This window comes from Solea solea, chromosome 11 (assembly GCF_958295425.1).
Source record: "Solea solea chromosome 11, fSolSol10.1, whole genome shotgun sequence".
NCBI classification, from domain to species: Eukaryota; Metazoa; Chordata; class Actinopteri; order Pleuronectiformes; family Soleidae; genus Solea; species Solea solea.
This window is the reverse complement of record NC_081144.1, coordinates 8,462,298-8,477,879: the sequence shown is the minus strand read 5'-3', so window position 1 is coordinate 8,477,879 and position 15,582 is coordinate 8,462,298. Positions and strand designations below refer to the sequence as shown.

The following is a 15,582-nucleotide window of genomic DNA, read 5'->3' as shown; positions in this document are numbered from 1 at the left end:
CTCCCCTGCACCGAAGTCCATAGAGAAAATCAACATTTTTAGGTTAACGGTGCTTCAACAGGATTCCAAATACTGAAGTCACAAGATCACACATTTGAATTGATTGATTGATGGATGCTTAGAATTATTTTTATTTGTTTTCATATTGTAGCAATTGTATCGTATGTCCCTTCCTAAGTCAGTTTGCATTGGTGCCAGATCCCTGCGGCCCTCATGTGGAAAGATAAAACAGTAGATGATGAGTGAGTCTTTTCCTAATACACATTATGGGTTGGTGTAACAAGTTGGATACAGACCCAGAATAAAAGGACATTTGTTTATTACTGTCCAGAAATAGTTGTGTTTGCGTTAAGTAAAGACTGAACTTTGAATTCATTGATTTATTATCTGGCTGACTGATTCACTAAAGTCTCACTTAGAATAAAATGAAGGAAAAACTCCGGTCACTCAGACTTTTTGACTGTCTGTAAATGGATTTTCTTTGAGATCATTGTTTCCATCAGTGGACCACAGCCAGATGGATCTTTCACATGTGATGATTACCACAAGAGTCTTTTATGACTCTGTGTCATAAAACTCATGTCATGTTTTTGGTTTGTTTTTTCAGTGAAATTGTTCATTTTCTACAACAAATTTAAGCTAAAGAAAGGTTGAGCTGCTCTCATCCAACCTCATACGATTCTGTTTCTTGTAGTTATGACGCCACCTGTGGGTTTGCCTGTGTAAATGCAGCTTAAACAAGGTCAGTTGTGCATCTTCATTTCAGTTATGTCAAGACTTGACGTTAGGTCTTGTTTTCTTCTTGACTTGAACTCACTAATGTGAAATATTGTCTTAATTTTTAGTAGTTTTACAAGTATACACACATGTCATGGGTTAGACTTAAGTGGTCGAGTTAACCTTTTTACTTACATTTGAACACAAAACAGAATTCCCAGAAAACAGAGTATGAACTTGCAGAAGGCCGAGCAGCAGAGGTAGTGGAAATCCAAAAATAAGGGTAAGGAGACAGAATCCAAAAAGATACAAATAAATTTATATACTAAGTCCAAAATACTGATAACTTAGGGACACAAGGGTAAAGACAAGCGTACACACAATGAAGAACAGGACATAGAAAGGATGATCCAACGACATAGACAAGGGAGCACAGAGGCTAAATACTAAGGAGTCAGGGACAACTGAACTGTGGTGACAGGATTAAGATGTCTGATGAGGTTATAAAAGCATGAGTATCACATAGCTGTTTATTTCTTTGCAAAGAGAGAGTCAAGATGAGCAACACCTCAGAGGCAGGTCAAAATGGCTCTGAGGCACAGAGAAAGGTACATTGTTTTTATTGCCATTTGTCACGTCATTAGCTTATCTGTGCAGCACACAAAGAGAAGCCTGTAGAAGGAGAAATGTGGCCTTGGGCCTTGAAACAGAAAGATGAATGTCTAAACCAAGCTATGCAAGCATTTATGGTGAGACAAGCAGAATAAGGAGTAAGTATTACTTTCTATTACGCCCACCCAGAGTCATTAGTGGTGAAATGTGGTTGATTACATTTCACACATGCAAATAGACATGTTGGAGAGTCACATTCTTGTCCATGTATCACTTGAGTATTGGCAAATATTATTATATTATAATATTGGCTTCCACTCGGTGTAGTAACAGCATCAAACACAGTGGCTGAAGAGTGAAATAACCTTGTGAGCATTAAGGCCAAGACAACAAGAGGACTCTCACGTTAGCCACACCTACTATCCCTCATGAGCACATTGTTTTCATATCAAACACACAGGTTCAGATGCGACTTTTATGTCAAGCGGCCCTTTTATAGTGAAATCTTCATCAAAGCTCTGTTACTCCGTTTGTTTCAACATTTCTCCCCATTTTCATATTTTGACCCTATAAAAAGTGACACCGACTTTACCTTCACGCGTATGTCAAGGTGAGTTTTCATTCGGGTCGGATTCATTTGACAAGGCAAGGCTATTTTGTTTACATATAAGATCCTATACCAAGAGATCACAAATTCAAAAGATAAAGATAAAGTCAGTTCTTACATCGCATACATTATATTTAAAGACAGATAAATAATATACAATCGACCCCCCTCCATGGTGCAAATCCTCTCTTCCAGCAAGGTCTTCACCCAGCTTATGATCATTGAAACATGACACTGTTTGTTGTGCCCATGCACAAGACGAGTGACTGTCATGACCTCTCACCACTGGACCTTAACCCATTGAATTTTACTTATTTATTCAGTTGGAACTTTGGTTCTGGTGTATTTGGCTTTTGGCTTTCGGAATTTCGGGTGATCTTTGTTCCTATTTTCCTCTATTTCCCTGTGCCTTCTTAGTTTCCTGATTTAGTCTGTAGCTCCTCCTAATGTCTTGTCTGTAAGCCCCATTGTATATTCTCTGCCCAGTTTCGGAGTAGAAAAATTGTCAACCCCTTGGCACCACCACAAAGAAAATCTTCACCTCTTCCTTGAGCAGTGCGATGCTTTGGAACTGCTGACTCTTGCTGTTTTGGGATCAGGTTGACCCCCGCTCTTCGCCACTCAACTGGGAGACACTGTTGTTTCCAGATCACTTCAGTTCTTTCAGTTCTTTCAGCACTTGCAGGCATCTTCTGTAGAGCTTGTGTGGAATTCCATTTGGCCCAGGGGCAGAGCTTGACCTGGCAGTGTCGCTCACTTCTCTCAGCTTGGATGGCGCCATTCTGAACTCATGGGATGGTGCAGCTGGTTGGGGCACATAACTGGGATCTGACATCTGCCTCCTTACCTCCTTACATGGTCCTCCAGGTCTTCCTTTGCCACGATCAATGTATCACTCTTTTTCTCCTCTAACAAACTTCTGGCCATCTTGAAAGGATCTTGAATGGATTTTGTATGCCTTTTTTCAGACGGGCCAAAACTGCTGAGGTATTCATCCTAGATTATGCCACTGAAGATGTTCATCCTGTCTTCCGCACTGCCCTTGAGAGAGTTGAGTATAAATGCCAGGTCATCGTTTAGTCTTCTCTACACTTTAGTCTCCAGGTTCTTTGTCCTTCATGACTTGCTTTGTGCAATGTGGTGGTTCTCCTGAGGAGCTGGTGTCAGGGGGTTCTGATGGAACGTGACCAACTGCAACAGGTGGCTCAGCAGTGCTGTGGTGCTCATCCTGACTCCCTGCGCTTCTTGTCTCATCTTCCTCAGCAGTGCAAGGTTGCTGAGTGAAAGGGCTGACTTACAGACTTGTATATGTGAGTCGAAAGACAAATCTGGGTTGAAAATAACTCCAAGGATCCTGACAGTAGAACTGGAGGCTATGGTAATGCCATCCAGGGTGAATAAGTGTTCATATATTGCTTCCCTAAGGTGTTTAGGGCGAGACTTCAGTTTTGTCTGCCTTAAGAACTAAAACGTTGGGTCATCCAATTCATGAGTCATTCCTGGAGCTTTACAACTTGATCATGATTGAACTATCATCTGACTTCATGGATACAACTGTGTATCATCTGCATAACAATGAAAAGTAATCTTTATGTTAAAATAATCTGTTGTTGGCATTTGAGGGACTCATGACATATAAAATAAAGGTCTACATCAAAGCAGCAACAGTTGCAGTGTCGTGATTTAAGTTAAACTCCAAAGATACTACAACCTATTGTCTGGTAAACTTCCTTATCTCTCAAAGACAACATCTCCCCCTGAAAATGATGTGAACATGATTTGATTTTAGTGCTTGTTGTAATGTGTATAACAATGTAATAAACATAACTGAATCTATTTTTATTCTCAAATGTCTTTCTGTATTTATAGCAATTGGTAACAATCACATTCAGTACTGTCACATGTGAATAGATGGTGCTGTCCTGCCATGGGACTGAGTGACTCAAGTGAGTGACACCAGGCGTGTTTTGTCTAACTATAGCAGGGAGGGAGGATGTGTTGTTGTTGTTGTTCAGATGTCTGTTCTGTCATTGTCTAGTATACATTGTCTCCCTGATATTTGCCACTTAAACTTACTTAAGGATAACTTTTGATTAATGTATTAAATGTAGTGCATATTTTATAGACCTGTAATTAGAAGTGTAGTACTGCTTTTTAAATAACACTAGTTATTTATTAAGTGACTAATAAATATCAGTCCTACTTTGGACTATTGTGGCAGTGGATTATTGCTAACTCAACTGAGTTAGTATTATTTTTAGTGTTGGTTTGTTTTCATTGTTGCACTGAAAATAGATGCTGGTAAATTGTGTTTTTAAACAGTCTATGCTGATTTCTGTTGATCATATTCAATGGGTTACATGTTAAGTTCCTCCAACTTCAGTAACTCCAATATTAGTTTTAACAACAAGGTTTTTGTTGTTAAAACTAATATTGGAATTTGGTCAATTTAGGGTGTCCAATTTACCTTATCCCCCATTGCATGTTTTTGGACTGTGGGAGGAAGCTGGAGAACCCGGAGAAAACCCACGCACACACGGTGGAGAACATGCAAACTCCATGCAGAAAAGCCCTTGTTCCAACCAGGGCTCGAATCTGGGTCTTCTTGCAGCAAGGCAAGAGCACTAACCACTAAACCACTGTGTACCCCTTTTTATTTTTTTGTTTAATTAATGTTTTGGGTTTTGGGAATTTGTGTTGCTGGTAGAGCTAAATAAACATTTATTTACTAATCTATAGAGGGTTGTTGTTTTCCTTGTTATTATTATATTTTTTTTATCAGTTTAACTAGCCTTGAGTGGCTCAACTTAAGGTGCTTCATTTTAATGAGAAGTTGTCATGTGTGCAGCCTGTATTGCTCATGAAATGCAATAGATTGTGGCTCTTCTTCATGGATCATAATCTCTCCATCGAAGTTTGGCAAGCTAGGGGCCCCCAAACAGCATCTTGCACAGGGCCCCCACAAAGCTAGGAACGGCTCTGTCTTTGAGATGTGCAAGTTTTGTATTAAAATGATTGATTGTTATGAATTGCCTTATTGCTGTCACAATCCTAACATCCATATGACGATGTTAATTAATAATTAAGTGATACCAGTGTGCTTTTTCTCCGCATATTACCGAAAATACAACACAAACTTTTCCGACAATGTTATGGAAAAAGCTCGAACGAATGGTATAGCGTCATTTCCGGTGGAATATTCCAGCGGCGTTATACTTGGTCTTTAAAAGGACAGGCAGAGAGAAGCGGCTGCGAAGTGCACAGGTAAAGACCATCCATGTTTCGTCCAGTCAGTAAACAAAGAGAAATCAGCCAGTAAGAGCCAGAAAGAGAGAGAGAGGGAGAGAGAGAGAGAGCCAGATAGAGCCAGAGAGAGATTGAGAGAGAGAAGACAGAGAGACTGTTAGGTTAGCTGTACGTCCGCATTTAGACGCCTCCATTATTTTCATTGTGTTCTGTAATCTGTGGAAATCATTTCAGGTAAGATGTGACGCGCTGTGTGTCTGTGACTCTGTCAGTAAATAAATGGTATTCGTTTTAAATCAGAGTAGATTTTGTCTGCGGCGCATTTGTTTTGCTTAGGATGTAGGCTAGCTGTGACGCAGTTGCTCCTATAATGTTTCCGCAAAGATGAAGGGATGTTAGTGTGCGCCTCCTCACAGATGCCACTGGAGACCAGCCTGTTGTGTTGTCCTTCTTGTGCTGCTGCCGCCGCTGCTGCTTTTGCACGGTGACTGCAGTAAAGTATAGAAGATGGCGCGTGGTGGTGATGGTGGACAATGTTAAAAATCTATTGCATTTAATTACGTTCAAAATGACATAAATGCTGCAATTCCGGTTCTGTCTCCTTTTAAACTTCTGCTAGCCGGGAACTTTAATGAACGAAAGATAGGTCATGCATGTAATCTTATAACAATTGACATTTAATGTCAAGCAGTTAAATTATTATTTTTTTAAAAATGTATTTTATTTTTTATTTTTTTTATTTTACACATTAAATCTTTTACTCTTTGACTTTGACTTCTTGTCAATTTTTTTTTTTTTCAACTTCCTCTGTTGTTGGGAATGAGACACATAACACATTTATCTCTGGAAATGAATAAAAAAAAACCGGTATATTTTTTGCATGAAGTAGCCCTTTAAGTTTTTAGTAATCTTGGTTTATTGTGAAGATGCGTGTTCAAATGTGTTCTCGTGTATTTTACTTTATTTTCATTAGCCTGCATTAAAACGTGGAGATTTGGTTTCCATGAGGACCTTTGGTCCTGACAGTGTTTATGTCAAAATAGGTCATAACGAGGTAGTAAATACCATTACACACACACACACACACACACACACTGTCGTGCTCATGGCACACCTGTCTGGTCTATTTAAGACTAATCATGATACTAAAATACAATGTGTAGTTTGGTCGCTACCAAAGAGGATCAGCAAAAGTCTTAGTAAGTAATTCTGAGGGTATTGTTGTACAGTTTAATTCTATTTTAACGTTGACATAGTAAAACAGTGGCTTATTTACTGCTCTGCAAATGTTTTCTATGCGGTTTAATGTAATGCACTGTCATTTGATTATTTTTACTCTTTCAGCTTTTGGCCAGACACAATCATGATCCTCCTGACTCCCTCCTCTGGTAGGTGCTTGTTACTCATTCTCATCTCTAATCTGGATTACTGTATGTACATGGGCACGGGTGCCAGAGAATAAAGTCAAAGATTCCTTGGATTTAAATTGGGTAACAAAACAGTCACTAGGTTTTCAAGACATTCAGACTGAATAGAGTAAAATCACTGAGTACAACGAGTGCATGTAGTCCAGTTTAAAGCTTGTAAATCTGGAGACTGAGACAATTACATGAGTTCTTTATCACTACTGGTACACATACATTAAAGCTCCAGTGTGTAACTTCTATTACAGAAACATTAATGTACCAGGAACTTATTTACCTGGGCAAATGCGCTCAAAAGAGCCTGGACCTCGTCGTCCGTCCACTTGTCATACGTCCTTTTCTTTTGCTCCATATTTTCGAAATGACCGATAAATGGATAAGTTCTTCTTTCTTTGTCTGCTTTTAAAGGTCTTGTTTAAAGGTGGGTTGCAGCTGCATTGGTTTAAACACATGCAACATGTGTTCCACCAATCAGCCCCGCCCCTCTAGAGTTCCTGGTAATCTGAAAAATCTGTAGTCGCGAGCAGGTAATTACTTAGGTGAAAGTTTGGGATCCAGGGAAAGTTTTACCCCCCAACTTGGAGCTGCATGGTGCAAGAACAGCAGCAGCTGTGCTGTGGCACATGCAGGCATTGATCTCATTCACCATCGCGACAAAAGTCAAAATCCTGATTTATGATGAGAATTTGTTTGTGAAATCTTACTGAACATCCAGGCTTATTTTCTGCAGTAGAATCCTCTTCTGAACCTTGTCTCTTGGAACTGTATGAAGCTGTGTTGCTTTACTCTCGCGGTGCGCGTCTTCCGCCTCCTCGCCTGCTTATTCATGTCGAAAAATGGATCACTCTGTGTGCAGCTATACGGAGAGATGGAGTCGTGATATGCTTAACATGTGAACTCATTTAACAGTGGTTTGAGTGTAACAAACGTTGTTTGTTTTTTTTTATTTAAAAGTTACACACTACAGCTTTAATGCTATGTACAGTAGTTTAAGTATTGTGTTATTAGGTGGGAAACGTTGAAATTACCTTACACCTTCATAAAGCACAGTGTTTGATATATCGGATCAAATCTCATATATGTGTGCATTATTTATACTGATGAGAATCTCGTTGCCATTTCATTTTTCACTACATGTGGTTATAAAAAAAAAAACACAGCTAACACTTTAAATGTACAGAGAATGCAAGTGATTTGCTCTGCTTGTTGTTTTTTCCCCTCCCTCCATTAAGTCCTTTTAGTTGTTTCCAGGTAACATAGCAGGGTCTTGCATAAGAAGTGCTTTGCACAGACAGGACCTCGACATGTGGCTGTAACGGCAGCTATTTACTATGGTTTGAATGAATAATCCTAAAATTATTCATGTAGCAAACTTGGCAAACCTAATGTTGTCACAACAATGCAGAATATTGTGCTGCATTCACTGAGGAGCTGCGTCTAGCAGTATAGTGGAGTGGGTATTTAAATGATCAGGTTGTAAATAGATTCAAAAGTCCCAAATGAGAAGTAAAAAGCATGCTGTCATTGTAAAAGTGTAAGTTATTGTTGGCTTTCTGCTGTGTCTCATACACTGTTTTCTTTCAGATGAAGAGTCTCTTGAACTCGTCTGGCTTTGGAATCACAGGAAGTTCAGGATGAGAAACACTTGAACGGTTGCTACTGCAACTTTTAAATTATCTAAAAGCTTTGAAGGTCATTGTCTGTGCATACTGTATTGGGCAGTACTACGACTTGAGAGAAAATCAAAAGCTCACACAAGAGGAGGGCAGACAGAAAACAGAGATTTCTTTGTCACAGTTGGGGGGGGGGGGCAGTTTTTGGCAAGAATGAGGCAAAAGTCATTCCATCTTGCTGACTAAAATAGTGAATTTAAGTTTAACTATCACTGACACAGCAAAAAAAATAATATTGTTATCATCGGTGTAACTAAACATATTGAGTCTTAGCACTTGTGTTCATTTATTACTGTGGATGATAGAACTCCATGTGTTTGGGCACAAACTGCATGTTAGAGAAGCTTGGAAGGAGATGTAGCAGTTTTATCTTCATACCACAATCTCCATTGAAGCCAAAGGCTGCTGTGGTATTAATAGACTTGAAGTTAAGCTATGTGAGTGCTTTGCCATGTCCTTGTCTGAGGTCACTAGGCTTGCTCAGTGTTAATGGGCTAATTGATCTCATGTCTGGTATGTGTCAACGCAGTAGGTCCAGTATAGACTCACTGTAGCCAGTGGTTTAGTCCCTCTACGTGTTCATAGCTTGTTCCCCACACCAGTTTTTTCTGTGTATTTGAACGCTTGATAAAAACCATGTTTGAGTGCCATAACACTTCACATGCATCATGTTCATATATTTCCAAACATTACCTAGATATTGAATTTTAATGCATGAAATTTGGCCATTTTTTCCCTACTAGTTCAAATGTGTAGAATATTGTAAACTGGCTCTCTGTGATGTTGCATGCTGGAGACTGCGCACCCATTATTGAATGAATATACAGTAACACAATGCATTTTAGTGATCTGAAAAATGGATGAATGAATCGTAAGGTTGGTCTGCGTCCAATAAACATACATCTTGGTAAGTGAAGCTTTTTTCTACATAAGACTGGAATTCAGTTTTATTGTAATAGCTTAAGTAAAATAGAAAACATGGAATCCCGTTAGAAGGTATACAACATATAGTTCTACAATTACTGTGTGACTGGTGAATCGTCATTTTCCCTTTATATTATTTACACCCTTTTCCTCTTACCTGCACAGATGTTTTGACTCTAACTGGGATATAATTAGTAGACTATTCCCATCCGTTCTACTAAAGGTCAGCGGGTATGGTCACCCAATCATAGAAGGGGATTTAGCTTTTCTCTTAAACCACAGAAGAGTTATCGACCCAACACGGGCAGCGACTAACTGCTGCTGTTGTGTGGTCTCAGGTTTTTTCCAGTGCACCAACAAGCTCTTTCTGAACCATCAGTCCGCTGGGATCCACCTCAAGGAGTTTGCACGTAAAAATGCGGCAAATGCTCTGTCGGTTGCCAACATGGTCATGGGCATGTCCTCCATTCTCAGCTGTCTTAGCGGGTAAGTGAACGCGTCGTCATTTGACAACAGTAGAGTTTACAATCGCACAGCTGTGGATTAACATGGATTTTAGCTATAATAATTATAATAATAATGTAATCATACTTTAAGGTTGGGGCTATATTCATGTAAATTATTTGGCACTGAGGGAAACAAAATCAATAATCAAGTTGAAAACTTGAATATTATGGCTGAAAGATTTGTGGAACGTATCCATTACCAATTTGTTATTGTGATTTGATTTTAAATACATATATTTTTTTAATAATTTACAATAATTTAAAGTCAATCACGTCTTTTTAAATTTGCATAGAAGACAGAACAATATACGTAGAATAATTCAATTGCAGCCTTCGCGATTTGCTCGTCACATTGTTCCCACTTGCATTTGCAATTTGAAAGCATTTGAACTGAGAACACATATACAGTTGCCAATGCCAAATGATCATTTTGTGGAAAAAGTTTTTGTGTTCTGCTTTTTAAAGTGCCATTTCGTGTTAATAATTCCCACCGTACAGTAAATAATGCTCATAGTGATGACAGTGTAGTAAAGAGGCACAGGCAAGTGCAGGTTTGAAAACAGTTATTCAACTATCTCAGCCTTTTTCCACTGGCGAGGACCATGCAGATATTTTACCCCTTTGAATGGGCTGCTGTCATCATGTAGCCAAATCTAACACTCACTTGTTTTGTTCAGGCACCGTCATGCTGCATGTTGGCTGGTTCTGATTGGCTACCTGCTGGATTTTGCAGATGGAGCAGTTGCCAGGCGACTCAATGCCTGCTCTGCACTGGGTAAGTGTTGTGGTCAAATGGCTCGGACCAAAGATGGACTTTTAACGGGGGTGTTGGCAGGGTGTCTTGCACAGTCCTTTGTCTGGACGCACTAATTTGGCCACACAAAGTTTTCAACAAAGGCAACCAGTGAAAAGAGACTGTGCCATTTAAATACTGCGGGTAGACTTACAAAGTCTCCATGAGGAGAACTGTACATATTTTATGAAATGAAATTCAGGCTTTAATGACCCTGCAACTTACAGAGTTGTGGTAATGGATTCAGTGTTTTTGTATGACTGCAAAGTGTACCAGTAATGTTGGAAGCTTTGATATTGCCTTACGAGGATGAGAACGAGAAAGATTCAAGCTGTTTCCAACTTGTATTATTCCATTTTTCTTACTGCAGGGGTGTCCAAACTTTATTTATCAAGGGCCAGATTTGATAATGTGAAGATTTCTGGGGGCCAATGGTCCTTTCAGACCTTTTTTTTTTTTTAACAACAAATACACTCTTTTATAAAAGTTTTATTTTCATTGTCACAATTATCATTTTTGAATGGCAATCTAACCAAATCTAAGACACGCAGGAGTGAAAAAATGAAAGAATTCTGCCTTTCTATCACATCTGGAGTTAGATATCATGATAAAGCATCGATGTCTGTCACAGCTAAGTTTCAAACACGGGACCAGATGAGATAATGTGGATGACACATAATTGACTCCGTCCCGAGCCATATATATACAACCAAAGCTGCGGGCCGTACAAAATCTGACCGAGGGCCATGATTGGCCCGCGAGCCAGATTTTGGACATGTCTGGCTTACAGCATAGAGCCAAAAAAAAGATTAAATTGAAGCCTCTGCAATTTCCCTGTTGTTTTGTCTCAAATTGCAACGACTGTGTGTGTTCCAAACATCTCAGCACATATATTCTAATACACAAACAGCTGCATCAGTTGTGCAAGTTCACATTTTTCAGAATCCCAAAATAGCTCCCAGGTGCATCACAATGCACCGTTGGCTGCACATTTCAGCGGGGGCTTTGTGTCCCACCAGGGTTTTTCTGCATGACTTTGCAGGTGGATGTTGTTGTGGCCCCACCACCCCCCCATGTATTTTGTTAAACGAACAGTCACTTTCTGATTAAGCAGCCTAACTCCACGGGATCACGCTCCAATTGTCTTTTTTATCCCCGATGCTTGGGGTTCTCTGCATATCTGAAATTGCTAAAATTGTTGACCCTGTGCTGTGAAATTCCACCTCGTTCATTATGGCTGGGGCCTGGATTCACCTCATCCTCATCGGCTGAAAACATGCCCCGTGCTCCTAAAGGATAAAGAGGCACAGCAGTGAAGAATGTTGGTCATACGATGCCTGCTATTTTGGCTGACACTGAAAATTTCCACTTGTAGGTATTTGCACATACACATTTACCCTTAGATTGTATATATGTGTATATATATACATATATATCTATATGTGTATATATACATATATATATATATATATATATATATATATATATATATATATAGATTGAGAGTACTTTACTGGCGTTGTAAATCCATTGAGAAGTGGGCTCATTTTCCCATAGACTTCCATTCAAACAGAGGTGACTACGAGACTACGACTACCAGGAGACTACGTCTATTTTTATATACAGTCGATGCATCAACCTATTAAAGTAACACAATGTATGATTCACCACAATGTTGTAGTTCTTTCTGTGGCACGTACCCAAAACCGGAGGTTCCATAGTGCCAATGAAGTGACATTCGCCCTTTTGTGAGTTTCTGTATCATCAAAATAATCTTGGGAGACATTATTTTGAAGGCTCAAGTCCCGTCTAAGACATTAAAGAGGAGCAGTCATTGTTTTGTGTACACACGTGTGTCATCTCTTGAATTCACAGTTTTCCTTTTAATGCTCAGGTGCAAAGCTGGATGATTTTGCTGACTTCACAACTTTTGGCATCGCCACGTCGCTGCTCCTGAGGACACCGGACCTGCTGGACAACATCCTGTGCATGTGCTACGTCCTATCCGTGTTTGTCCGCCTCTGCTTCTTCTCAACTGGTTAAGTACCGATATATTGTGTTGTGAACATTTTCATCACCCTCACTCATACTGGAATTTTGAAAGGACTCACTGGGGATGTGTTTCTCTTTTTGGTGATTAGGGATCCCGTTCATGTACCGCGGCCTGCCCTGCATCTACCCCTCAGCCATTCTGGCCAGTGCCTCTCTGCTGTCTGGGGGAAACATGGCCCTGCTGCGTGTGACTGCAGTGGCCATGATCCTCTTCATGATCAGTCAGAGCTTCTACCCACATGACAAAATGCTGGAGTCCCAGGCCTGGAAGAAAGTCGTTTTTGCCGGAGGTAAAAATGGATGGATGGATGGATGCCAGAACTGAATGTACTGTACTAAACTGAAAATGAGACTCAAGTATGACATTTAGCATCTGCACATGGGATCTCAGCATATAGATGCTCTTATGTTTTCATATATAACATTTGCCTCATAATGAAGTTTAAACAACTCAATGATGTAGCTGCCAACTGGTCGTAATGTCACTGACATTTTGAAGCCTTCACAGTTGTGATTTGCTCGCATCATAAAAAAGGATTTGCAGCCCAATATTCAAAAGGTGTCACCTGCAACTACACAATATGAGATGCAATAACTTTTGATACTTTTGAAACTGGTCAGTCTTTTTTGCATTTAGCATTTAGACCAAGAGAGACTGTACATAGACTGGATATAATAATGGATGTTAGATGTCAGACGATGACTCTGCTTCTTACTTGAATTATCATGTCAGTAAACTTTACTGAAGAGTTAAATGTCTCAGTCGCTAGTTTCAGGTCTTCTGCAGTAGCTCATGATGTCAGTTCTGTAATTATGTTTTTATTTAGAAGAAAAATACTCCATAAATCACAGTACATGTGAGTGGACACCAACAATTAACATCTGGTACTGACCATGTTGGACATTAAGGCCTGGTTTCAGGTGATGTCTGAATTTCCTGTTTCAAAAATTGGCAAATGGCAGATTTTGAGGCTTCACAACAACTAAGTGTCCATTTAAATATACAGTCTATGGAGTGTATGCACAGTCACCCAAATTATTTTGAGTAATCCAATTATTTTTTCTTGCATTTTTCATATGCTATTCATTTTATTGTATGCTGCTCACTAATCTTCTCTCTCTCTCCATTTTGTTTGCATTTTCAGGCGTTGTCATGGTCTTCTGCTCTTGCTTCCCCTCCGCCTGCGTGTACTACCTGCTGTGGTCCGTCTCTTACATTTTGTTCCCGACATCCCTCTGGAGCAGTAAAGTGTAAAAAGGAGTTGCTGGATTTGTGTAAAACTCCCAGTAGCTTTACTTCTGGCCCATCTGGCCCACATAGGCTTCCAGACTGCTGCTGCTCCCACGCTGTTGCCACGGAGGATTCAAGCTGAACATGCTCATGCTCCAAAGATGAACTCTGTTTTAATGTTTATTTTGATGAGACAGGGAAGGCGTGTCTTTGCTGCATTTTCGCTCAGGCCCGAACGTCGGTCGTCTTGTTCCACCAACTGATTTTTCATCAGGATTATCTCGCGTGTAATCTCCCTACTTTGGTATCGATTCATATTTGAACACTGTGGGCAGGTGGCAGCAGGGCATGACATCTTCACGCACGATAATTGTAAGCGGATTTCGCACAAAAACAACTAACCGTACAGCATCCTCTTCTGCATAATCTTAGCATTGTGCGTAGTATAACTGGGCTACAGTATTTAGGTATAGGCTCTTTAATCCATGGGCCGATTACGTAAATTCTGTTTGTGTCCGGGTTGTTTTTTATTTTATTCGGGTGTAATTCATCAGGGTCAGGATTTTAACATAGCTAGAGAGAATTTAGTTTTGTTGTTGTTTATGTGTTAGTCTCCTCCCACCACTCGGGGGGGAAAGGATGCACTGTCAATTTACACAGCGATTTACAATGTGAGGAAATTGACAGAAGAGGACATTTTTCACTGTGTGGTTATGATTTTAGAGAATTGTTTAGGTTCTATCGAATACAGCCAGCACAAGAAGATATTATTTTAAACTTAAAAAAATCTTAAAACCCACAAGACTGCGAGAAACTAAAACACCTCCTGTTCAGAAACATTGAATAGAAAAATGGGTCACTACACTTTGCTGTTTGTACGTATCAAAGGGGTTGAAGTGTTATCCTATAAATAATACATAATAATAATAATAATAATTTTGTGTTTCTGTTACGTGTGTTTTTTCTTTTGGGCCATTGCATGATTTACTTCTGTTTTAAGAGGCTGTGCAGTCAAAAACATTGAATCCATCATTCACAACTGAGTCAGTGATTCTTTATTAACAAGTTATAAAAAAAAAAAAAAAGAAAAAAAAAATGTGAATCATTGAATAGCCCAGTTGTCTTCCACATGTGAGTCATATACATTTAGAATTAAAAGGGCAACAGCATACTGGGCTGTTAATCTTGCGTTTCCTGCCATCTAGTGGGCACAAGTCTCATTTTACTGCTTCCAAGAATGCAGTGCGGCAGAACTGACTCTTCCAAATCCACCGACTTTGCTATAGCACTCATTTTTGTAGTCCTTCTTTTCTTTTTTTTTTCTTTCTTTTTAGCAAACATAACATTTTGACATCACTCTGGTGAAGATGACATCATTTTATGTTATCTATTGTTATCCATCCCATGCGTTCTTATAGGATCAGGATAAAGGGAATGACATTTTTCACCATTTGAAATTGTGTGGTTTTTAACTGTTTGAACCGTATAACCCATAACTCACTGGCTTGAACCCATAAGGTTCCTGACATGGTTCATGTTGATTAATGTTGTGTCAAGTGCATACACAGACTGAACTCTATACTACTATGCAATCAGCTTCCCGGTGTGATGTATGCAAGCTGAGAGCATTATAGATACAGAAACTGTCCTTTGCCCAGTGATAGAAAAGAAGACCTTGCGGGATAATAAGATCTGTGCTTTTAAAATCTGTACATTTTGACAATATAGAGGAGAATAAAATAACTTAAGAATTTCACTTTTTTTCTTAATCAGTGTAATCAGACTTCACATGGGCGT

The 15,582-nt window shown here is 39.5% G+C and overlaps 1 protein-coding gene across 5 annotated transcripts; it reads left to right on the top strand.

Annotated features, from left to right (window-relative positions):
- Positions 1 to 5,145: 5,145 nt before the first annotated feature.
- Positions 5,146 to 15,541, top strand: tmem269 (transmembrane protein 269). 5 transcript variants are annotated; one of them, XM_058642868.1, is made up of 8 exons: positions 5,146 to 5,200; positions 6,527 to 6,570; positions 8,191 to 9,434; positions 9,542 to 9,689; positions 10,387 to 10,484; positions 12,397 to 12,540; positions 12,644 to 12,844; positions 13,700 to 15,541. In XM_058642868.1, exons 4-8 carry the CDS (start codon positions 9,649 to 9,651, stop codon positions 13,807 to 13,809), a joined length of 594 nt encoding a protein of 197 aa, XP_058498851.1. In that variant the 5' UTR covers positions 5,146 to 5,200; positions 6,527 to 6,570; positions 8,191 to 9,434; positions 9,542 to 9,648; the 3' UTR covers positions 13,810 to 15,541. The 5 variants fall into 5 exon arrangements, with proteins under 5 accessions (XP_058498851.1, XP_058498850.1, XP_058498849.1 ...); XM_058642870.1 differs by lacking the exon at positions 5,146 to 5,200 and adding an exon at positions 5,257 to 5,416; XM_058642867.1 differs by lacking the exon at positions 8,191 to 9,434 and having other exon boundaries at positions 5,176 to 5,200.
- Positions 15,542 to 15,582: the final 41 nt, after the last annotated feature.

Excerpts from the sequence above, each read along its gene's own strand:
- tmem269 (XM_058642867.1), top strand. The coding sequence starts at position 6,546 with ATGATCCTCCTGACTCCCTCCTCTG. Across the intron at positions 9,690-10,386 it reads ATTCTCAGCTGTCTTAGCGG|GCACCGTCATGCTGCATGTT; the intron begins GTAAGTGAACGC and ends TGTTTTGTTCAG. Across the intron at positions 12,845-13,699 it reads GAAAGTCGTTTTTGCCGGAG|GCGTTGTCATGGTCTTCTGC; the intron begins GTAAAAATGGAT and ends TTGCATTTTCAG.